The 24,095-nt window shown below is 40.0% G+C and overlaps 2 protein-coding genes across 3 annotated transcripts; both read right to left on the bottom strand.

Annotated features, from left to right (window-relative positions):
• Positions 1 to 1,195: 1,195 nt before the first annotated feature.
• LOC310984847 (ceruloplasmin-like) lies at positions 1,196 to 13,209 on the bottom strand. Of its 2 annotated transcripts, XM_083970183.1 has the most exons (24): positions 12,845 to 13,208; positions 11,475 to 11,719; positions 11,155 to 11,367; positions 10,361 to 10,534; positions 10,155 to 10,246; positions 9,416 to 9,578; positions 9,169 to 9,307; positions 8,933 to 9,072; positions 8,259 to 8,399; positions 8,011 to 8,055; positions 7,708 to 7,922; positions 6,784 to 6,937; positions 6,444 to 6,656; positions 5,383 to 5,587; positions 5,138 to 5,277; positions 4,845 to 4,973; positions 4,447 to 4,553; positions 4,064 to 4,119; positions 3,188 to 3,259; positions 2,695 to 2,786; positions 2,432 to 2,571; positions 2,280 to 2,336; positions 1,533 to 1,638; positions 1,196 to 1,430 (listed from the first exon to the last, which is right to left on the bottom strand). In XM_083970183.1, the coding sequence occupies exons 1-24, from the start codon at positions 13,003 to 13,005 to the stop codon at positions 1,405 to 1,407; spliced, it is 3,225 nt and encodes a 1,074-aa protein (XP_083826309.1). In that variant the 5' UTR covers positions 13,006 to 13,208; the 3' UTR covers positions 1,196 to 1,404. The 2 variants fall into 2 exon arrangements, with proteins under 2 accessions (XP_083826309.1, XP_083826308.1); XM_083970182.1 differs by having other exon boundaries at positions 8,933 to 9,307; positions 12,845 to 13,209.
• Positions 13,210 to 14,695: 1,486 nt separating this feature from the next.
• On the bottom strand, positions 14,696 to 22,358 carry LOC310984274 (transmembrane 4 L6 family member 1-like). Its single transcript, XM_083969440.1, has 4 exons — positions 21,961 to 22,358; positions 18,061 to 18,129; positions 17,055 to 17,197; positions 14,696 to 15,921 (listed from the first exon to the last, which is right to left on the bottom strand). Exons 1-4 carry the CDS (start codon positions 22,138 to 22,140, stop codon positions 15,723 to 15,725), a joined length of 591 nt encoding a protein of 196 aa, XP_083825566.1. The 5' UTR covers positions 22,141 to 22,358; the 3' UTR covers positions 14,696 to 15,722.
• Between the last annotated feature and the right edge of the window lie 1,737 nt (positions 22,359 to 24,095).

The raw sequence follows: 24,095 nt of genomic DNA, 5'->3' as shown, positions 1-24,095 counted from the left end.
CAGCGTGACAGCCCTCAAACTTTTCACACAGCTCAAACCAAAGACTTTCATCCAAACAAGTTAAAAAAAAAAAAAAAAAACACGTTACTCCTCCTGACTGATGAAAGTCTTTCACTTTGTCCACGTTTTGTAGGTCAGACCACTCAGTCCAGCGCTGCAGCGACAGACAGACACTGATCTGTGACAGTGCTGATCAAACCCTGCAGCTCTCACACTCACACAGCTCAGTGTCTATAAAGTGTCAGTGCTGCCATCTATTGCTCTCCAGGTCTGCGCCCCTGAATGTGATTGCATCTTTTCTCTTGTGCATAACTAGTCTGTGGACTAAAAATCCAGTTACAATTCTAAGGTTGGAAAATCATCTTATTCCGCTTCATCTGACAGCATCGTATATATTTGGTTTCAGCTTGTTCCAGCTCTTCGCTGAATCATCAGGAATGATGTTTCCACAGAGTAAAACATCTCAAACCAAAGACCATTTCATTCCCGCCAATATTTTTCAGCCTGACATATTTGGGATCTTTTGGGGGCCTCTCTTTGGGACTTTGATTCAAATAAAAGTTATTGGTTCTTTTATTATGACAGTAACACTGAAATGAAGAGAGATGTAGGGAGGTAGCATGCAGAGCATCGAGCAGCTGAACTCAAACCCCAGGAAACTATGGCCTGGATCGAGCCTGAAGGTATCACACTGTCCTGGGTGAGCTTCCAGGCTCAGTATAACTTTGCACTGACTCTATTTCTGATGGGAGAGTGAGATTTGAACCTGCTTGGCTTCTACTAACCTTCATTTCATCCCCCACTCTGGACCTTTTCTCTGTATCCCCGTGATGGGTAATTATATGATCCAATTTTTGTTGTGATGAACCGACTAAATACAAAATCATTCAGTAGTACAAGCTAAAGACTCACTAAAGAATCATTTGATACAGGATAAAGGAAATTGAGATTGAAAAATGTGTGATGCTGCAGGGACCAGGCTGTGAGAACACAGGCGTCCCTTAAGTCTTCAAAAGTTATTTTTTTTATATATTTCACTGCTGTAGCAAAGAGTTTTTTAGATTCTTGAGTTCATTGAGCAGATCTGAACACATAACAATGTACCATTAGGTTAAACTGCAGGTTACACTGCCCTCTGCTGCCTGACGACTGCCACTGCCACTGAGGTCCACACATTAGAAAAGAAAAAAAAGTCTACAGCTTTCAGTTGTTCTTTAATTTTTCATACAGTTATTACAAAAATGTTTATTCTAATATATAAAATAACTCTTAGGTGGTGAGATGCACATGTGACTTTTCATACTGGACTGATTTTACAAAAAAAGAAAAAAGTTTTATTTAATTTGAGACTTTGGACTTTTGAATAAACTTTGGACTGTTTCCTTCATGCTGGATTTGTTTTCTTCAGCCGAAGATCCCCCTCTTCTTTGCTGTGGAGCAGAAACAAACCAGTTATCACAGCTGTCACATCATACACAGCATCTTCATCACCGTTATCATTGGGCTGCTTCTTTACAGTTTGTCTCTCTTACGTTTTTCTTTGACGGTGTACATCGCCTCCATGCCGGCTTTGATGTGATCAGTGACGTGACAGTGGAGCAGCCACGTACCAGGATACTGAGGACGCATCTTCACCGTCTGTCTGAGAGGAGGAGAAACCAGAGCATCACATGATTTATAATATCTAACAGTTATAATTACATCTTTTAAGTTTGCAAGAAAATTTAAGTTTTTTTTCCAGATATTTTGCACTTATTTGGTCTATACTGATACTAAAGCCTGAGAGTGGAGAAGTAAAACTACACTGGGATGGTCAAATGTATCTTTTATACCAATACTTTAAATAAATCCAAGATACAGTAAAGGTTGCCAGAGCAGCACATCATTAATTTCTAAGCTTTATGTAAAGTACTGGTTACAGGTGAAGCATCAACATCAACATTTTGTTATTTTTTGTCCGTTGCACATTTAAGATACGCTACGCTACGATACGATACAATACAATATCCTTTTATTAGTCCCAAGATGGGAACATTTCCAAAGACCTTTTGTTCTATTTTTTAACATTCAATTCATCTTCATATTTATTCTATATTTGTATTTCTTTATTTCTTGTTTTTTGACCTGTTGTTTTAAGAAAAGTTGGTGGCATTATCATCCAATAACTTTTCTCCCTGATCCCTAAAAGTTAAACTAATGCAAACTTGATGAGATACAGTTTGTAGCAACTTTTAATGCAGTAAGAAAGAGCAGACAGTCAGGAGACTTTGAAGTTTTACCTGGAAGGTGGCTGGAAACAGCTCAAACACGTCAGTACGATGAGCACCTCCGCCCAGCTGGAGAGAAAAGAGGATTATTGCAGGTTATCATTTTCTGTATACTGCAGTGTGACTGTGCCAGGACTGAGAGACTTGTGTACATTTTTATTTACCTTATATTCCACGCTGTGTCCATGCCAGTGTGCAGTGTGTATGTCCACTTCATTGCCCATTCCCATCAGGTACCAGTACACCTTATCGCCCACCTCCATGGTCAGACCGTTTAAGTTAGCGTACATATATCCATTAATGGCTGCATGAAAACACACAGGAAATGGAAATGAAATTTAGGGACATTTCTTTTGATGTAGATGAAGCGAGAAAAATATCCCATCAGTCCAAAAGCACCGCTAATTTGTGTGAATGTTTATCTCACCGTGCATTTTGTTGCTCTCTATAAAAGTTTCATCATCCTTCAAGCCTGTGCGAGGGCTCCTGATGTATCTCCGGATGTTTTCATCCAGATACCTGTTGTTGTAAAAATAACAACAGCAGTGGTTATTATGATCAGAAGTGTGTACAACATAGAGAACAGTCTTTGTTCCTGGCATTGCTGCAGAAAGACCAACACAAACAATGCTACTGGGTGTCCTGAAGTGATGAGCACAGGGACAGAAACATTTCAGAAAGGATTGAGACGTGGCAGAAGACTCTGCAGGAACTATTTTTCACTACTGGTGAAAAAATACCAGAGAAAACTGCAAAACAAAACATACAGCTCTGTGGACTGAATCACATGTTTGATCTCAGACAATGTTACCAAAACTCTCTACCTGACTCAACACTATGATGCTCAGGTAATTAAGGTGAAACCGACTGTTACAGGTCTAAATGTTAACTGGTTAGCTCAATCATTTCTTTTAACTCACCAGCTTTCATTCTCATCAAAAACCAGGAAGAGCAGTGCAAACTCTTCTACTTCCTTCTTTAGTCCAAAACTCCTGAAACAGAGTTGATAAAAATGCACATTAGTGTGTATCCACCTTTACTTTGAACAAAACTTAGAAATAAATGTAAGAAATTAAAATAATTTAATTTAAATTTAATTTAAAGAAATTAAAAATCAAACAGGCAAAAAATAATTTAGAAAAACATAGTTACACACAAAAAATAAATACACATTAATAATTCCTAACTGAAAAGGAATAGGATGAAGCAGGAACATATCTTGTCCTATCCCTACATTAAAGCAGAAGTAAGCGATCCGGTCGTTTTGGCTAATGCTGCGTTCCAGGTAGGCTTTTGAAATCGTAAATTACAGCTTCAAGTCACAACTTATGATTTTGTAGCGTTCCAGGCAACCCACTCGTGTTTTTCCGACCTGTTTTACCTGTGAAAGTCACTATAACGGCCACTCGTAACTTCTGACCCATGAACTCGTACCAGATTGAACTGGTACAACTTCACAGGTCGGAAAAACACGAGTTACGAGTTGCCTTGAACGCACCATAACAGTCCTCGTCCCTACGTCACCACATTCACGGCGTCCCTTGGCTGCACACACAGTCCTGCATGCCGTTCTCTCTCCTCATTGGATAAAAACTGTAGGATACGATAAATGTTTTCTCCTCGGCTCAGAGCAGAGCAGAGTGACTGACAGACCCGTGTTTCGGTCCAAACACTCTATGTAAGTGATTGCTGTCGGAAGATATAACTATTTAAGACTTATATTAACACAAATCACTTACTTCTGCTTTAACTGTACGTTAGCATTTAAGTTGATGCTTCAGTGTGGAAACACTCACCTGCCCCAGCTACGACGACAAATCACCAACGGACCAATCAGGCCACTGTACAGGTCCTTGGGAGCAGGAAGAAAACATGTCAGTGTGATAATGTGTGTGTGTGTGTGTGTGTGTGTGTGTAAGTGTGTGTGTGTTCTTGTACATGCTACGTTGTGAGGACCAGCAAGAGTTTTTAACCAACAGAGTGAGGACGTTTTTGGGAAGTGAGGACATTTTGGCCGGTCCTCACTTTTTCCAAGGGCTCTTTGAGGGTTAAGACTTTAGGTTATAATTAGGTTTAAATTAGGTAAGAGTTATGGTAGGGTAAGGGGCTAGGGAATACATTATGTCAATGAGTGTCCTCACAAAGATAGCATTACAAGGATGTGTGTGTGTGTGTGTACCTTGGCAACATCAGCAGTGGAGTAGTACGCTGACACAGAGCACTCCTCCTGCTCTGCGGTCGGCCCGGTGTTCTTGGTAACGTACCAGTAGTAGCTGTGAGTCTCACCTGGGAATGACATCGTTGATTTTTAGGTGTTTTTTAGGTGTTAAGATAAAAGGTAGCCTATAGAGACAAACCCTTGCTTGCTAAATTGTGCTTAAATTTGATTCTACAATAAGTAGCAGAACTGTTGTTGGCATTAAAACCTCCTGAGTCAAAATGGTTGGTCAAATTATAATAATAAAAAAATATGCAGATAACATTTACAAACAAAACACTTTACTGACTAGGCAACAATAAGCACAGCCCACTCCCAGTGTCTCTTGATGGCCGTCGTTTCCCTCATGCGTACAGTACCTGGTTGGGTGAGGTGGACATCGGGGGTCTCTGTCTTGACTCCATGTGCGTGGATAGAATAAGCTCTGGTTGCCATGTTCTTAAAAACCACCTTCACTTTGTCCCCGACATCAGCATGAATCATTGGACCTGAGAGAAGGATTAAGAGGAGTCTCTAGTTACAAGACCAGTAAAACCTGCAAAATGCTTCTTGGATAGTTAATTATACAAGTTGCTATTTGAATTTAGCTGCTTTGTTTAACAGATCTATGCAGTTTATAGGATTTAAACCGTTGTGCATCTTCATAGCCTACCCATAATGCCAAGGTGTACCATATCAGGTGCCCTTTCCACCTGCTTGGTGAACTTGTCATTGGTGAACTGGCGGTAGACCACCTTCTTGTATCGGGAACCTATGAATCCACCTTGCTGGTCCAAGAAGACAGGAGCAGGGCTGCAGAGTGTGGCGATCACAAAGTTTTAAAGAAACGTTACCCACAGGATACTGATTAGGAATTGATTGATTGATTAATTGTTTTGATTGATTAATATGTGTTACTTTTCTAGGCCGACGAACATCTCGGTCTCCCAGGTGCGGTTGGGAGAATAGTCCCAGTCTGTTTCCATGGCGGCGATGTAGTATGTTTTGGAGTGGAGCATCGTCTCGCCCTGACGCTGGAAGATGCTGCACTTCTCCACCGTGTAGTTGGCTCTCATCCCACCGCGGTAATGGTTCACGGTCGGAGACACCACTTCAAACTGACCTGAAACACACAGACGTAATTACAGTATGTGCAGTCACACCGTGCACTCATCAGACGGCAAGTTCATCAAATAAGTCTGTACAGCATAAATCCTGATGTGATTAGTTAATGTTTGCATTTTTTTTAACACTATAAAAAGTTCTTTGCTCAGTGGTACACATGTGATAACACACCGCATACCACTTTCTCTTTAGCACCTGGCAAAAGTCATAATGCCCTTTGCATAGGCGAGGCTATTGTGCTTATATCTTTAATTGTTGACATAATTATGTTCTTTCTCCGCTTATTGCCTGACACATTTTGTTTATATTGCTGGTCTGCAATATAGATACTGACTTGAGGTTCAAGTTTTGACTTTTTTTTTTTTTTTTTAATTCAGCTTTTTTGTCTAATTTGTTCATCATCTTAATTGCTCAGTTATTTCAAAAAAGCTTTATTGTCTATCACAAGGACAGAAAATTGTCATCAGTTTCCACAATACTCATTGTGGTCACTCATAATCATTCTATAACTGTAATAAATCAAACACTGTTTCTATGAGTTATGCCCAATGGAAGTCTGAGCATTAAGGTAATGTAAAAAAAAAAAAGAAAAAAAAAAGAGAAGAAATTAAGACGGTTTCCATGGGGAAGTTGCTGTGTGTGTGCGTATGTGTGTATGAGTGTATGAGTGGTGTTTGTGTCTGACGAAGAGCTACATTGCTCGAAACGTACGTCACTACAATAAACTGACACTGAGTCCTGCAGAGTTGCGAGTGCTCTTGTTTTTTCTATTTTGCTTATTGTTTGCACTCTGCACCTGCCCTCACTGGTGTGATGTGCGTGTCCACTCTGTTTTTGCTATGAGTGGTGTTTACCCATGCTGTCCGGCTCCATAGTGACCGTGTGTGAGATGTGGGGGAAAACGCTGATGGAGTCTCGTCTGTTCTGGCGATAGAGGAAACGGTTTCCCTCGAAGTAAAGACTGTTGATGTCCGACTCTGAGCCCAGTCCTGACAGGTGCCACGTGACTTTGTCGCCCTTGCACATGGTCAGGCCTGGGACGTTCCTGTACACGTAGCCGTTGATGGCTGGAGAAATGAAACACACAGTGAAGTGATTATCTCTTATATGATCAAACAGTTCAAGAGGGTTAAAGATGTAACATGATGCTGATAGACAGTGAGCGGTGTGTGTGTCTGTGTGTCTTCCTCTAACCATGCATCTTGTTGCTCTCCATGAAGGCCTCGTCCTCCTTGTTGAGGGCGGTGGTGGAAGCGGTGGTGAAGAGCCTGATGTTTTCATCCAGGTACCAGCTCAGGTTCTCATCAAACACTGTGGCCAAGAGGTGAAACTCCTTGTTGTAGTTTTTCTACATCAGGAGACGAGGAAGAAGAACATCAAACTGGGGTTACATTACATCATGTTGTCTTACACACTGAAAACTGCACTCTTGACTTGCCTAATTTTTTCAATCTTTCTCTGATCACATTAACAATGCTCATCTTAAACATGCAATAACAGCACAACACCTCCCACTAACACATATGTGGCTATGTCTTTCAAGGTAATCCAAATAAAGGCAAGGCAAGGCATCTTTATATAGCGCATTTCATACCAAGGCAACTCAATGTGCTTTACATAAAGACAAAACATTTAAAAAGAACAGCAGAAAAACAAACAATTTTTTAAAAATGTAAACATTAAACATAGAGTTAAAAGCAAGAGCAAAAAAGAATAAAAAGTAGAGAGAGAATAGAAAATAGATAAAGTTTAAATAAATCATTGATTACTGTGCCTCACATTGATTACCTCACATTAGATAGTGGATCTACCTTTTTGACAATATTATATCTTATGGTATCTCATTGACAGCTATTATGTTCTTTGAAGCTAAATTTGGAGTAAATACATGATCAAACACCTCACACCATAGATGTTGCACCTGGATTAATACAAAATCACATAAATACTGATGAGGTTAGATTGAAACAAAGTGTTTTACGAAAAAATAAAATGTACAATCTGAACTGTAAATTGAATAATTTCAAACTGATCTGATCATAAAATCGAATCCTATTTAGACAAAAGGTGAGACATTTTTACCCTTCTACCCCTTCAGTTCCCGACCCTGCCCCTCACCTGTACACCTTTCTTCAGCGATCCCTCTCGGCAGACGAGGAGGGGTCCCACTAGTCCAGAGTTGGTGTCTTTCACGGGGTCGACTCCAGAGTAGTACAGATAAGTCAGGCAGTCGGCCTCCCCCGCCACTGGACCTGCACCGATCGGCACCGTCCACTCGTAGGTGTGCAACGTCCCGGGTCTGACCAGAGCAGCTGGGGGAGGAGTCACCACTCCTAAACACCACAGACAAGCAGAAAGATCATCGCTTTTGTCACAGCTTACCAACTGATCCTGTCAATGCGATTTATGTTTTTAACTCACTTCGTTCCCTCCTCAGTTCCCTCAGTTTCTTCGCTGTGTGAGACTCTGTGGAGGAGAAGATTTAGGGAAGAAGTCATGGAAGAGGGAAACATGGAAACAGATGAAAATGCTTATATAGTATCTCCAAAGTGTGTGTGTGTGTGTGTGTGTGTGTGTGTGTGTGTGTGTGTGTGTGTGTGTGTGTGTGTGTGTGTGTGTGTGTGTGTGTGTGTGTGTGTGTGTGTGTGTGTGTGTGTGTATGGATTAACCTTCTAGTTCGTTGTAATAGAGCGTCCCATCCTGTTCAATACTGTATTGAACACCATGTGGTTGTATACTGTAAGGCCGGCTGGCTTTGTTCTTGAACACCACTCGGATGGTGTCCTTCTCTTGAGCTCGCAGCACAGGACCTGGACACAGAGAGCGACACAAACAGACACGGTGAACACAAACACTGTGATGAGCTGCTGTATTTCCACTTTGTCATCAGTATCCTAACAGGACAACACACACAGAGGTTTTTAAAAGATATGTGGTTGTGAATGAAAAGACTGACAAAAATATCAACCTGAGGCTACAAAGTTGAGAACAGATCATCTCAACTTTCTTACAGAGGCTCTTTGACCTTATGGCCTTATGTTTATTCATTCATAAACATTACGATAAAGGTCGGAAGATGACACCACCACAATATTCGCAGTTTTGTGGATTTGCTGCTTTTTCTTTTTGCTTTGGCATAGTTGGTCTATTAGTAATATGAAGACAGTTGGAAGCTTGTTATGTGCAACTCATTTCTGACATTTAATAGATTAAACCATTAATTCAAAACACTATGTACAGATTTGCCGTAATCTACATCCTAAAACTGGTATTTTAAATGAATTAGCTGAAAAAGACAAACTAGCTACTCTATCAGATTAGAAGAAAATAAAGATGGGATTACCCAGAATTCCGAGGTGCTGCTCCTCTGGCGTGCGTAGCATCTTGGTTGTGAACCTGTTGTCGGTGTACTCCACGTAGTGAACCTTCTTATAGCGACTTCCAATGCGGTTTTGACCTCTGGTTACAAACGTCTCAGCCTCACTGCAAACAAACACACACACACAAGTTTTATCCAAATGAGCCAAGACTATTTCTGTCAGTGTGTGTGTGTTTGTGTGTTTATATAAAGTCACCAACCCGTCAGTCGGCCGTATAGGAGCGTAGTCCCACACCTCCTCTTCAGCAGCGATGAAGTACTCCCTGAGTTCTCCGTACGGTCTGGGCTTATGGACGTTGGGGAAACACTTCTTGATTTCAAATATCGCCTGCATCCCGGCTTCATAAATGAACAAGAACACAAAACCAAACCTGTTAACTCATAATTCACTCATATTAATAATGATAATGATGATGATGATGGTGATGTAATGTTTTGGGAGCTCACCCATCAGATGGTCGTTGACGGTGCAGGTGAGCAGCCAGTGTCCGGGGTTGTCGGCCACCATGTGAGCGGTGGCGCTGGAGGCCGGGAAGAGATTGACGGTGTCGGTGTGGTGGTTCTGGACGGTCAGGATTTGGCCGTGGAAATGAACTGAGTGCATGTCCACCTGTTGTAGAGGAGATAAATGACATTTCAACTGGGCTTTGACCCAGACTCGGGGAAACACCTGCACTCTATTATTTATTTATTTTGATTAACAACATGTTCCCAAATTTGCATTTTCAACAAACTTAGTCAGAAGTAACTGTAGAGGAAGAACAAGTGTCTTTTTGATCTCTCAGGCTGATATTAAAGGAAAACAATTAATAAAGATTGCCTTGATTGACTAAGAACAAATCAAAATAGCAAAAAGACTATTAGATGAGACCTTTAGCCACCAAATTAAAAAACAAACATGGTTTCTTAACTTAAAAAAAAAACACACAGTCACATAACCTCTATTTACAGGTACTCAAACCACTTCAGCATATTTGAGCATACTTTAGCTTTAGCAAATCTTTTCACAGTTTAAATGTAGAAATGCAAAAGGGACATTACAGTTTAACTTTGGTTGGTTAAGTTTCTTAATTAAGACCCTTGTTCACTGCAGAGACTTAAAAGCATCGTAGTATACATTTTCAGGAATGCCTCTACAGTCAGACTATGTTAATAGTGATATAGTTGAACATAACCTAACAGTTACCTCATTGCCTAAGCCTATCATGTGCCAGTGGATATTGTTGCCTTGGCACATGCTCAGTCCAGGTAGGTTACCGTACAGAAAACCGTTTATTCCTGCAGAAAACACACACACACACAAGTCAGAGTTGAATGGTGCATCTGTGGATGTGGATGTGGTTGTGGATGTGGATGTGGATGTGGATGTGACGCCTCCTCCTTTCCTCTCACCGTGCATCTTGTTGCTCTCAATGAAATCCTCGTCCTCCTTCAGGCCTCTGGCGGGAGTCGTGATGTAGGTCCTGATGTTGTCATCCAGGTACCAGCTGAAGTTCTCATCCGACACCATGAACAGCAGAGCGTACAGGTAGTCGCCCGACCTGTCGCCATGTACATCCAGAGTTCCTTGATCAGAGACAGAGGATATTAAACATTTGCATTGGTTGCTCTTTGTTTTCAAATGTATTATTAACTTTAACTTTCCTTTATACTTACTATACTATATTAGACATTTGCCTAACTATCTCAGATTGATTACTCCTTTTCATGTCTTTGCTTGTTTATCTAATATCTATTTGTCCTGTATTCGCCTTTTAGGCTCAGTATTTATTGATCTTTTATCTGGTTTAATGTGATCTATTTCTCTTTCCCTTTTCTTTTTTATTTATCCTTGTGGGGATATTTGTAGCTGATTTACTAGGTGTATGATGGTGGGAGAGCTCTTATGTGTTGATTTTTGATATGTGTGTGTCATTAGATTGTCTAATTAGTGATTTTTATTTAGGTGTTTATTGATTTTGATCCTGTCTACTGTTGTTTAATGTTTGCTTAATGTTAGAGGATCCCCCTTAAAAAACAAGATGGTGCATCTCAAGGGGTTTATCCTGTAATCAAATAAATACAAATATAGAGACTAGTCAATTGACAAATATTTGCAGCTTTTCATGTGTTTTACACATATAATTCAAAGTACAATATTTCCATTTGGTTTAGTTGAGTATAATAAAGGTTACAGGTTCCAATACCTCTTTTACAGACAATGAGGGGTCCTATCAGTCCTGAGTTGATGTCTTTTGGGGGGGCGACGTGGGAGTGGTAGAATCTGGTCAAGCAGTTGCTGTCAGATGACGTTGGGCTGTGGGAGTCAGCGAGCGTCCACTCATAGGTCACTGTTGCTCCAGGAGCCACCGAGTCGTCGCGCTTCAGCTCTGGACCTGTACCATCGGGGTACTTGGCTCCTGAAGGGCCACAGACACAAGCAGTCACACAATAAGTATCAGTCTGTCGAGTCTATGTGCTCATATTAAATGTTAAATATTAAATGATTCTTTCATCCGCTCCTCACCCTCGTTGCCTTTGCTGTAGTTCAGCCCATGTGGGTGGATGCTGAAAGGTCTGAACGCTGTGTTCTTCAGGTGGATGATCAGTGTGTCTCCCTCCTCGGCCATCAGCAGAGGCCCCAGGTAGCCCAGCCAGTCCGACTTGGTCACCTCTGTCCTCCAGGTGGAGTCGGTGTACTGCTTATAAACGGCCTTCTTGTAGGTGGGGCCGATCCGCTGGGGCCCGTGCTTCAAAAAGACCGAGGCTTCTCTGCAGAGGGAGAGAGAGGATGACATGTATGTTACGTATCTATTCTAATGGTCTGTTCTCAGCTGATTGTGAGTTGTCAGGAAAAGCTACTGGGAAATAACACGTTTGTAAAGGTGTAAGGTGTAAATGCAAATCAGCCACCATCATTCATTTTGTCATTTACACCTGTGGTTTTCCTATTGTGACATGTTAATGTCTGCTGTGAAAAAGGCCCATTGTTTGAAAATACGTCAAAGGTCAATGTCACAACACTAATACATTTATGACAAAAAAAAAATTCTTCTGTCAAAGCTGTGCCCCATATTTGATCAGTTCTTCATGTTAGCTGAATGTTCTTTATTGATTGTGTGTTGTATTGCTGCTACAGTGATTTTATTTTCAGCAATGCGTATGTGTGTCGTAAGGAAGGAATTTTAAAAAAATAACCATTACCATCTATTCTGATGACTAATGTTAGAAGAAAGATGTGCTGACATGTTGACTGAAGTTATTTCAAAAGCACATTATTATCCGAATGTTAAACAATTAACATATTTAACCGGAAATGCATCCAAAAGAGCATTTTAAAAATCTTTCGGTGGTGTTGATTCAAAAACAATTGTGAACATACGAAAGTAAAAATGTCCTGGATTACCTTTCTCCTTTCCTCTTCTTCTATTGTGTTGTGTTTTATTTACTTGATTTTATTTCACATTTGTTATTTTGTTTCATATTGAATGTTAAGTTTGTACAGCGCTTAAGTAAAGGGGAGGTTGTTTAACGGTGCTATATGGATAAACTTTGACCTTTGGCCAGAAGATCTGAGATGGCAAAATGTGGAGTCGAGATTAGAGATATACGTAGGATGGTAAAAAGTTTTTCAAAGTCAGGGAATATACTTTTCAGATCAGCTTAATTGGACACAGAGTCTTTTAAGTGCTCCATCATCTACAACATTTAAAATCCCATCACCCACTGATGAAGATTGTGTGATATGTTTGAAAGCTCCAGAGCAGCCACTAACGAGCTTTATGCAGAGAGGTTAGTAGTGAGTTTTGGACCAGTTCCAGGAGGATGCAAACATCTTTGACTATGAATTCTCAAATTAACTCTAAATCAGGTTAATATAAAGATGTGTGCACTTACTCGTCCTCCTGCAGTGTGCGGTTCTGAATGATGTTATTCCCACTCGGGGCGTAGTTCCATGACACCTCCTCTATCCTGAGGAAGTACTCTCTCCTCATCCCAGACACACACACGGCTGCACAAAACAGCAGCAACACACTCCCCAACACCAGCCGATGCATTTCGATAAGAAGGTGTTGGCACTTCACCAGCTACGAGGAAATCCAAAGAAAAGCTGCCAGACAGGAAGACGAGTTTTTAATTCTATCCAGTGATCCACCAGGTGATGGTGGGGAAGATGAAGAAGACAGACGGACGGTGCAGTCCGCTGCCAGTCAGTCCGTCTCAGAGACTTTAAACCCGGCGTGTGTCTTTATACCCCCTCATCTGACTGACTGCTGGGAAAAGCCAAGCAGGGGCAGAGGGGTCACCATCATCAGACAGGGTCTGACGCAGCCTATCAGAGGCCTGAACATCTGTTTGGTCAACACTTGCATAAGAGCTGATATTCTGTGTGTCATCAATATCTGACTCAATAATAAACAAAACAATTCAGCGATCACTTTGAAGCAATATTTGCTCCAAACCTTTGTCTTGTTTGTCTCAGAAGAAACATAATGTGTCACATTGTATATTTTTTGTGCACAATTTTGGAGCAGCTGCTCTCAGCTGTGACAACAGCACTTTGAACCTTTGATCAGACAGTGTCCTCACACTCTGAGCAGGGTTATTATAGTTAACTAAAACAAAAACTTGCAGTGAACAAAACATTTAGTTAACTGAAACAAAGATAAAAATGACCAATTTTTAAAAAAGGAAAATAAATAAAAAATACAATTAACAATGCAAAACTCAACCTAAACTGAATTGCAGATCAAATTTGCTTAGTTTTCATAGAAATGGCTTAAGGAAGAAAACAACACAGCACAGCCCAGTATGGGACTATTTTGAGTATGACCGGACCTATATCGTGATGAGGGCTGATGGGGACATTTGTGGGATGCAACCAAAAGGGAAAAATCCCATTAATTTGAAAGTTCATCTTCAGAGCTCTCACAGAGAAGCTTCTACAAATCAAGGCTTCCCCTCTAATAACTGAAAAAATGTAACTAAATAAAAACTAAACTAAAACTAACAAACGCCTCAAAATAAAAACTAAAATAAAACTGCTTAATCACTTGTTGAAATGACTAAAACTAAACTGAAATTTTAGCTGAAGAACTAAATAAAAACCAAACAAAACGAAGACGTTTCATTATTTCAACATCTGAATCACTTCCCCATGTTTAGGCTGGTTTGCCAACATTTTAAGGCTTTAAGTTATTTAAATATGTCCTATGGATTTCACAGGATAAAATCAGGGACATTTACGCAACTCTGGACACTCCAGGAAACGATCTCTGGTGCAGAAAGCCATTACAACATATAAGCAGGCTACATGTGCACATTTGCACAAACCCAAATGCTGACCTGTTACCTAAGATAACACACTGCTCTTGCGTCGCTTTCCCCTCCCCTTCTCTGTGAAAGAGGGCAGGGTTAAACATTTAGAATTTAGTAAAGAGGAAGAAAAAGTGACACCTGATAAACTGGCAAACAGGTGATTTATAGCACCAGCTTGGAGAAAGTGCAGGAAAGGGCCTCACGCATGAATACACACACTTACACATCTGTCTCTGCTTCATGCAACCAGCTGTTTACCGCTGCTATCTTTGGGGAATTTGGGGGTTAACTGCCTCGGCTGAAGATACAGAAACTGACCTGGGAGTTTCCACTTTTTGAAGGTTTCGGAAAAGTAAAAAAAAAAAAAAAAAAAAAAATCATAAACACTAATGTATAAAATGGAAACAGTTTTTTTTTTATTCAAGGCAGCACAAACATAACACATACATTATAAAAATATGTCGCTAAAATATATATAAAATGTCCGTTAGCACTTAGCTAGAATCTGAAAGACATAAAACAATTTACAACAAAATGCTGTGAAAATGAAAACAAATGTACAAACACACACGCTCACACACACTTTGTTTGTAATCCGTAAGTCGTTCAACACTGTGTGTGAAAGTTGGAACCACAAAATAACACTGAAAAATAAAATAACTAAAACTACAGAAATGTTCATCAGCCCCTATATGAACACCATCAACAACAGTAAAATGCCCACAATACTATACCAGAGGAGGTGGCAGCCATCATGAATATTCTACAATAGTTTAATGATATTGATTTTTAAGGCATTATGACCTTTATCCAGGCTGCTGGTTTGTTGCTACTGCTCTGTTCCTTTGATAACACTGGTAAAAGGTTTATGGACTAAACCCAATGCAAACAACACAAAGTAATAATAAAAATAATAATGGATATCATAAAGTGACTGAACAATTGTCACTAGTATCACTTCAGTGACACCTGTTACCTACATATCATCATCATTATTATTATTATTATTATCATGATAAAGGCTGCTTCAGTTCTTTCTTAATATTTTGTATATGCGAGTCTGCTGCAGTTTCTTTCACCATCCAAAAATAATACAGTACAGTATATCCTCCTCTCCCTTGCCTGGAGTAACACATACACATACAGTATATCATTATGGACAAAAACGCTGGTGTCATCAATAACTGCATATTGATTGTGCCACTGGGGCGACTTGAAGGCTTGAAGATACAGTGGTAACACAAAGCTGACATAGTTGTCAGAGGTCCATGACAGTGCATGTGTACGTGTGTCTAAACAATGCGTTGTGTTGGACTCACACACGCACATACAGTATGAGCTGGGCAATGAGGCTGCGTGCTTCATGTGTGAATTTGTTGTTGTTTTTTTAAATGTGTGCCCATGCACGTACAGTATTTGTCTGTGCAGGTGAGTCTACATACACACGTGTGTTTGTCTACGCGTTAAGACTGTACTCCTGCTTGTAGCAGCAGGGCCGACACACGGCGTTAACTAAACCACTGCCCAGCTGTAAAAGGCAGATGACGAACTCCAGCACAGCCAAACCCAGTAAAACACACAGTAGAGTCACGTTCCACTCCACAATATGAAGCGGCTGCTGACACCGGGACCAAGTATCAGGCTGCAGCAGATACCTGGGACAGAGAGAGAGAGAGAGAGATCAGGGTAAAGAGAAAATCACAAAAGTGTGCTGAAATATGAAGGAATACATTAACCGCTGTTAAAGTTGGCATTAACGTGAACCAATATATGAAAATGAGGAGCAGGGTACAGAATGAGAACACTTAAAAGTCTCTTATTCCACTTATTAGGGTCAAAGTATTGTAATAATAATATTACAATTGCAATAATAAGGTTATGTCCACCAGCAAACAACCAGTCTAAAGATTTTCAATTTTCATATTCAAAGAAAATAGAAAACTTTGCATATATCTTGATTAAATAGTGATTAATCAATTATCAAAATTGTTGCTGAATAATGGTGTGAGTGGTTTGTGCATTACTCTTAAATACTGATAATTACATCTCAGGAAGACACCTGCTAGGTAATCAAAAAAAAAGTATTTATATTAAAGCAGAAGTAAGCGGAATGTTTGTGTTAATATAAGTCTTAAATAGTTATATCTTCCGACAGCAATCACTTATATAGAGTGTTTGGTCTGAAACACGGGTCTCTCAGTCACTCTGCTCTGCTGTAAGCTGAGGAGAAAACCTTCCTTGTATCCTACAACCTTTATCCAATGAGGAGAGAGAATGGCATAAAGGGGCGGTCCTCTCTGTGTGTGCAGCCAAGGGATGCGCGTGAATGTGGTGACGTAGGGACAAGGGCGGGGACTGCTAACTCCCTCAGCTGACAAGAAGTTAGCCAAAACGACCGGATCGCTTACTTCTGCTTTAAAATATCAAGCTTGAGATGGACTGAAACATGAATGGGTAAAAGTCAGCTAACACCATTATTCAGATAATATTGATGCACAATAATGATTCATTATCTTGTCCTCTCAGCAGTCTTTATTATTGAGAGTTAACAAGATTTTTCTTTTTTAAACGAACAATGCATATACATTAAAAACCATAAACATGCATAAAGCAGCTTAAACTATCATGTTTTTAAATCTAATCTGCTTTGGATATATCATATATATCCAAAGCAGATTAGACTTATGGTGTATATAAGCTCTGTTTATAATTAATTAATTAATTAATTACAGTAATTATTTATATCACAATGCCGTCACACACACAAACCACTCCAGTATCCTCCTACCTGCCGCGCTGCTCTGCAAACGGGTACGACCATCCATAAGAGGTGAAGCACATTGGGCCCTGCACCAAGGCGAACCCCGATATAACGAAGCAGTAGGTGGATCCCACCAGGCCGACCACGGCAGCCATCACAGACCCACACATCTAGAGAGAGGGAAACAATTTCACACGGTGTTTTTAAAGGACGTGCATGTGTTTGGAAGCTTTTGTGGATATTTGAGTGACTTTCTGTTTCTCTGAACAAAGAGGAAGCTGTTTCACTTCTCAGACAGAGACAGGTGCTACACACACAAATGCACACACACACACACCCCTTGTTTGAACTGCATGTATAGTACTGCCATTTTGTTGTCTTTTAACTGACTTGTGTTTGTTTTTGTTGCGGTGTATTTTCATGTGGTTGTGCTTAAATGCTGCAAAAATGTGTTTTCCTTTCCAAAAAAGATCAGAACTAAAGTAGGCTAAATTCAACACCCTCTCTCTCTCTCTCTCTCTTTCTTTCTCAAACACACACACACACACACACACACACACACACACACACACACACACACACACACTCTGCAGCTGTGCATGTGGCTTGAGTGGTGTGAGCCAAGCTTACTTTGTTGAGTGTTACCTAACAATGGGACCCTTGTTGAATTATCATAGCTGGATTAGCATTAGCATTCCACCCCATGAGGACTCAGTGTTAGCTGGCTTAATGACAACTGTACTGTATTATTCTCCAAGTAGTGAGTAAAAAATGGGAAAATGGCAATAAAATAGTGAAGAGTAACAATATGAACATAAAATAAAGATTTGACTTCATATTCAGGGATCATCTATTCAGGAAGTGCCATTTTCCTAAAATAACAGTGAGATATGTCATATGTTTATGTTTGTTTATTTGTTTGCAACAACAAAAAAAGACAGATTAAAATACACTGGCAGAAAGACAATGTATCATAACACAAGCTTAGCATTTACATAATTGAAAAACAGGATATTTTAAAAAAGCATCTCACCATTAAACTATCTTTCCAGCAGCAGCCACATTTCCCCAGAGTGATGAAGACCACAGATGGAATCAGCATCTGGAAGCACAAAATACAAATGTTTCGTAACAAAAGTACTTTAAAGAGCATTTTATCCATTAGAGATGGTAGTAATGGTCATTTATGAGGTGAGGGAAATTAATCAAGGTTATTCAGAGGGATGCTTGAGCTGCATTTCTTCAGCTGCATCAGATAGATTACCAAACTTTGACCCTGCCTCCTTTTGCTAGCAGCTAGCGAGCTACTGTAGATGTAGCCTACAATCATTAATTTCTCCCATAGGCTACATTAACAAAATGCTGTTGTTAGCATGATGCTACTTTTTCTTTCCACTTTCCATTTCTGAGGTTTATGTACAGTGGCATGTAGGTGTCACATAAAATTCAAGACCTCAATTAACACATTGGGAGGTAAGCTAAACTATGAATAGAGAATTATTTTGGACAAGGCCTAATACTTTTCAAGTAGCACCAACAACTTGATGGACATGTTGCTGTTAGCAAAAGGTACCGTGTAGCTACAAGTCTTTCAAGCTTTACTTTACATTTTTGAGGCTACTTTAGCACAAAAATGTCACAAATCCTTAAATAACACATTATAGGGTGAATATATTAGCTATAAACAGAGATTAATTATGGACACACAGACTGTTCACGGCTGTTCCTGCCCGTTGCATTTGCACTTTAGGCCATGCTGGTTATTATTTATTTGTTTCATTATTGGCACTTTTTAATCATATCTTATCTTGCAGTAGGTCCTTTTAATCTGCCCATGATAATCTATTTGTGTAATGTGTTTGAATGTGTGGATCTTCCTGGCTGCAAATCAATTTTCCCTGTTTGGGACAAATAAAGACACTTTGACTTTGACTTTGACCCTTAGGCTACTGTACCATTTAGAGATTACTGTAGCAGTAATTTAGGCCTAGTGTATAAAGATAAATAGAGCCTCTGGTGTCCTTTCTCAGCCAAATTCAATTGCATTTCATTTAATGATTAAATATTTCAACCTGGGTTAAGTGTTTCATCAGCTGGCAGATGAATAGTTGTGTCACAGTGTTGTTAAAAACACTACAGCTGACTATACAGCTGTAAAGCCATAAAGTCAGGGCATTGTGGAAACATGATTTATGGGGGACTATGGGTGTATAGCAGTTGGTGATGAGTAAACAGGAACACTGGCTGCATAAAGAGCGTGATACAGAGGCAATGCCACATCTGCCTGTGTTGTGTTTACTATTCACTCCCTCCCCTTTTCCTCTCCTCCTCTTTCCTGTGCTGTTGTCTCTCTCCCAGAAGTCATGGACTATCACATCCTAACAGAGGGAAGGAAGTTCCCAAGGTTTTAAACTCACACACATACACACGCACACATACATGCACACACAGAGATCATAGGCATCGTTACATACACATCCTGGATGTCCACCCCTGAAGCACCAGGGTTTCGACAGAGACCGAGAGCGACACTGACAATGCAGTGGGAAGTGCACAGCGAGAAAGGAAGAGAGGGAGAAAGATGGAAAAAAAAGAGGGAGGAAGAGTGAGGGACGCGAAGGAAGGGAAGTTAAAGATAGATTCCTCTCAGAGGGGTTCGCTTTGCTCTTTGACTCTTTAACGTTCTGTCGTTCCACAAAGGAAACCAAAGAGGAAAAAACAAAGAAAACTATAAGAAAAAGTTATCTCAGACAAAGGGGGGGAAACATAGGCTACATCAACTAATGTGCACTCCTCAAATACTCAGTTATTAGATGTAATCTGTCCTTTAAAACAGATTTTTACTGGAGGCGTTCCCCTGCTTTAAAAGTGATATTAGTCGACCTATGATGTTTTGTGATTCCCTCCCATTTGTGTTGTTCCGGTTTGATGTTAAAACAATTTCCTCCATATTAAGATTAAACATTTCCCATCAGGTCATGGTGCATTGTCCTTTACTTTTATTGTGATGATATATATATTCACTAGATAGGAGTTGATTTTAAAATTCCTCCGGTCATTGTTCTGCCTATTCTTCTCTGTTTAAAAATGCTGGGTGCTATACTTTCAGTGCTGATTCACCACTGCTATAAAAAAAGTTTTCCAACAATGATGAATAGTGTGGCTCCAAAATCTGTGCCTGTTTAATATTCATTTGTTCTCCATGAGAAAAACACTGTTTGAAATAGTCAAAAACACACTTGTAGGCCTGGCAATATAGCTGAAAATCCCTCATATCTACTACAGTATCTATGTTTTTAACACACGATTCTTGAGAGTGGACGTTCAGATGGCTTAATCTTGTCTGGGAAAAACACAATCTGTCCTCTGTTCCTCCATAAAACCAAACTAAAAGAACAGAACCTTTCTGCTCAGTGGCAGCATAAACCCATCAGATCAGCAGCATGTAGAGCAGACAGATTAATTCACACAGCGCTTCATTGTTCTCAATAAACAACTGCAAACATACAGTACCTACTACTCTGAATGGTGCTGCTGGAGGGGAGACAATTCACATCTTTCATAGGTTGAAAACTATGTTTTTATGAGTCGAGGCTTGTGTTGTTTTTAAGTAAATTGCAACTAATCTACGAAGAGAAGAACAAATTAAAAATCCTATTGATTGTTTAATCAGCTTTGGTTGGATAAATAAAGAGGCCTCAGTCTGTCTGTCACCAATGGATCGACATGTGCCAGCGTCTGTCTCTGCGCATAAGGGAGGAGGGGAGGTGGTGATCGTTTTCAGAGAAAAGTTCATGGCTGTGTCGGTGTCACATGGCGCAAACACTGTCAAAGAATCTCATTCACTTTGGTTTAAATGAGGATAAAAACTGGGTCAAAATGTGGTTTCTAAAGAATCTCACAGGCTTCAGTTCCAGATGAGTACCAGATGAAAAGTGAATCTCGTCACTGTTTTGTTTTGTTTTTTCCCCCAGTGTAGCCAATAGTGATAATTGTCACCATGTGGCACCACTGACCTCAACTGAACCAACATCCATTAATTGTTTTAGTCTCTGCCAGGCAAAATAATCTGATCGGCTCTGATCTGATACCACGTCACCCCCCCCATTCAAAACCTCCCTCTGATTTGACCTTCACTTCTCCTCATTCATCACAGTGAATGAGCATGAAGTCAAACGTTTGGTTCTTTATATAGAACAGAACAAATTATGTTTTGTATGACAAGACAAAATACATGTGTACTTTATAGTAAATTTAAAAGTTTAAAACTTGCAGTCAAATAGACCAGACTGATTCTTTACCCTCTAAAGTCACATCTGCTCCTACTATATGGAAAAAGAAAAGGTTTTTCTTTTAATTTAATTTTTTCTTTTTAATTTAAGAATTCAAACTTAGAGTATGTTAAAATGTCTGGTCTGTTCCCCCAAGCAGCTCAGAAAACACTGGTGGCTGAAAATGTTGAATAATGTCAAGGCAAGTTTATTTGTATAGCCCATTTTTATAAACAGTTTGTCTAAGGGGCTTTACGCAGTATCATAACAATATCCTCCGCCCTTAGACCCTCACATCGACTGAGGAAAAACTCCCAAGAAAAGGGTGAGCGACAGATAATGAATGATAATAAATGAAGAATTTGTCAATAATCTATGTGTAGAGATGTTGTATTATAAATTTAAACAAATGAAACTGAACATAAGTCAAAACTATAACAACTCTTGAGGACTTAAAACTAAAGGAAAGTGATGTTAAATTATTTCACTTAAAGTTTACACCATGTGGTGATCACAGCTAATTTTAGTTTTCAAAGTGGCCACCAGAATAATCAGAAAGCTGTAAAAAGTCAGTATCATAATAAAGTGAACAAAGAAATCTAGATCCATAACACCATGGATGACTGGAGGACTTCATCATCTCATTAAAACAATTCACTCACCATCAGTCCTCCACCTCCTAGTCCACCAAAGTACCAGATGTAGCTGGCCAAGCGGTTCTGCTCGATGTAGGAGATCTCTCCATGGGGAAACAGCAGGAGCAAGTTGGCCAGGATACAGCAGAGGGCCAGAGGCAGCAGGGCCAGACCCAGAGTCCTGGCGAAGCCCACGGAGCAACACATCGTTCTCCTAAAACACAAAACACGACCGCTGGGAGGAGAGGAGAGAAGTGGACTGGACCGAGGAGAGCCGCGAAAGACTGAGAGACGGAGGGGAGGGAAGGGTCTGAGCAGCTGGGGGAGCCAGGAAACCAAAACAAGTGGATGTGTGTGTGAGAGTGAGTGTGTGTGCGCGTGTGTGAGTGTGTGTGTGACTCTGCATCCCTTAGTGAGGGGGTTCTGCCATGACCCAACGTGCGCCAGGAAACACAGTCAGCTGCACACAGCTAAACAGAAATATGAAAAATCCCACGAGAGAGAGGGTGTGTGAGTGTGTGTGTGTGTGTGTGTGTGTGTGTGTGTGTGTGTGTGTGTTGTGTGTGTGTGTGTGTGTGTGTGTGTGTGTGTGTGTGTGTTTCCCACAGCCTCTTAGCAGCAGCGGGGCCTCACACAGCACTCTAAAGAATTAATTTCCCTCAGAGTTACTGAGTCACAACAACAGGTTGACATGTTTAAATACATAATCGGTGCATTTTTTCCTAATCCCTTTTTCCTCCACAGTTCACACAATCATGTACAAAACTTTGATCTGTAAAAAAAATAATCTAGATAGAACGATAGATAGATAGATAGATAGATAGATAGATAGATAGATAGATAGATAGATAGATAGATAGATAGATAGATAGATAGATAGATAGATAGATAGATAGATAGATAGATTTTCCCATTAATTATCTTTCCCACTCCAGAATCTCCAAATTAATTAGAGGGACGCATTATTTTTTGGCATTTTTACTAAATAAATTGCTTTAGAATGGCTTTAGCTTTTTAACAATTTAACAATTTATCAATTTTATCGATTTATTGATAAATTGCATCAATCAATATTGTATGGGGCTGTTGTTCTTCTGCTACACCAATCAATTAATTGACTAATCATTTCAGCATTAATCTGACCATTTGTTTAGTTGATATACTGTAGAATAGAAAAAAACAGAACCTTAAACTTTTGGTCACACCAGTGTAGCCGTCTCTCCTTTTTATCTATTTTTTCTCCATCCTTTATTTTATTATGATCGTTATTTCACTCGTTTCTGTTTCTCATGGTCATTTAGTCTGTTTCATTGTTTATGTTTGCTCTGTCTCATTGTTTGCTTATTGATCACCTCTAAAGCAGAGAATGTAAGTGTAGCTTTGAGTCACTGACTCATTGATTGATTCAAACGTCACGGTGAACAATAAACCCTCAACAGGCGGTGTACACTTCCAAAAACATGAAAGGATAAACACCCAAAAGACCAACAAATCAACATGTTTCATTCATGTTTCTAAATGTTTCCCCTGAAATGTGCTCATAAGATAAAAAACCTCTGTCTCTTTCTGGGTCACAGTGACAAAACAACTCAGCAGGTCTATGTAGGGCAATGGGGCACAACATGACTCCAAACAGTGCTGCGTCAGAAAGCCACAGAGACTGAGCCCATGTGTGTTTCAGGCTCTAGGATGTTGTGAGCTCTTTCTAATCCAGCTGGTATGTAGCACATCCAGATAAACTGCACCGTAAGCTGGAGCCGTCCACTAACAACCTGCACTAACAAGCTCTGTTAATTAAGACAGATTATTATGTGTGTGTATCTGTGTTTGTGTGTTTGGGGTGACAGAGCACATGGTTGTTTAAAGTACCAGGCTGGGTTTGGAGCTGTAAGCAGATCAACATTGACACAAAGTTCAACATCATGTTTCTACATCGAGCGTTTTGTGCTGAGGTGGAAACATGGGTGAGCTGCTGCTTTAAGTGGCTTATGAGTTGTTTACCAACTCAACTCACTGCATTTCACACAATAAAATGTCACTGCATATACTGTAGCATCACTTATTGTATCTGTCCTCCTGACGCATTTGTGCAAAACTAGCCACATTTCCCAGCATGCTTGAAAACAATGAACAAATGAGTTAAAATCCAAATGCAAAACATC

The sequence above is a fragment of the Trachurus trachurus genome (assembly GCF_905171665.1).
Source record: "Trachurus trachurus genome assembly, chromosome: 4".
In the NCBI taxonomy this organism is placed as follows: Eukaryota; Metazoa; Chordata; class Actinopteri; order Carangiformes; family Carangidae; genus Trachurus; species Trachurus trachurus.
The sequence above is the reverse complement of the archived record's forward strand: the minus strand, read 5'-3'. Positions and strand labels throughout refer to the sequence as shown.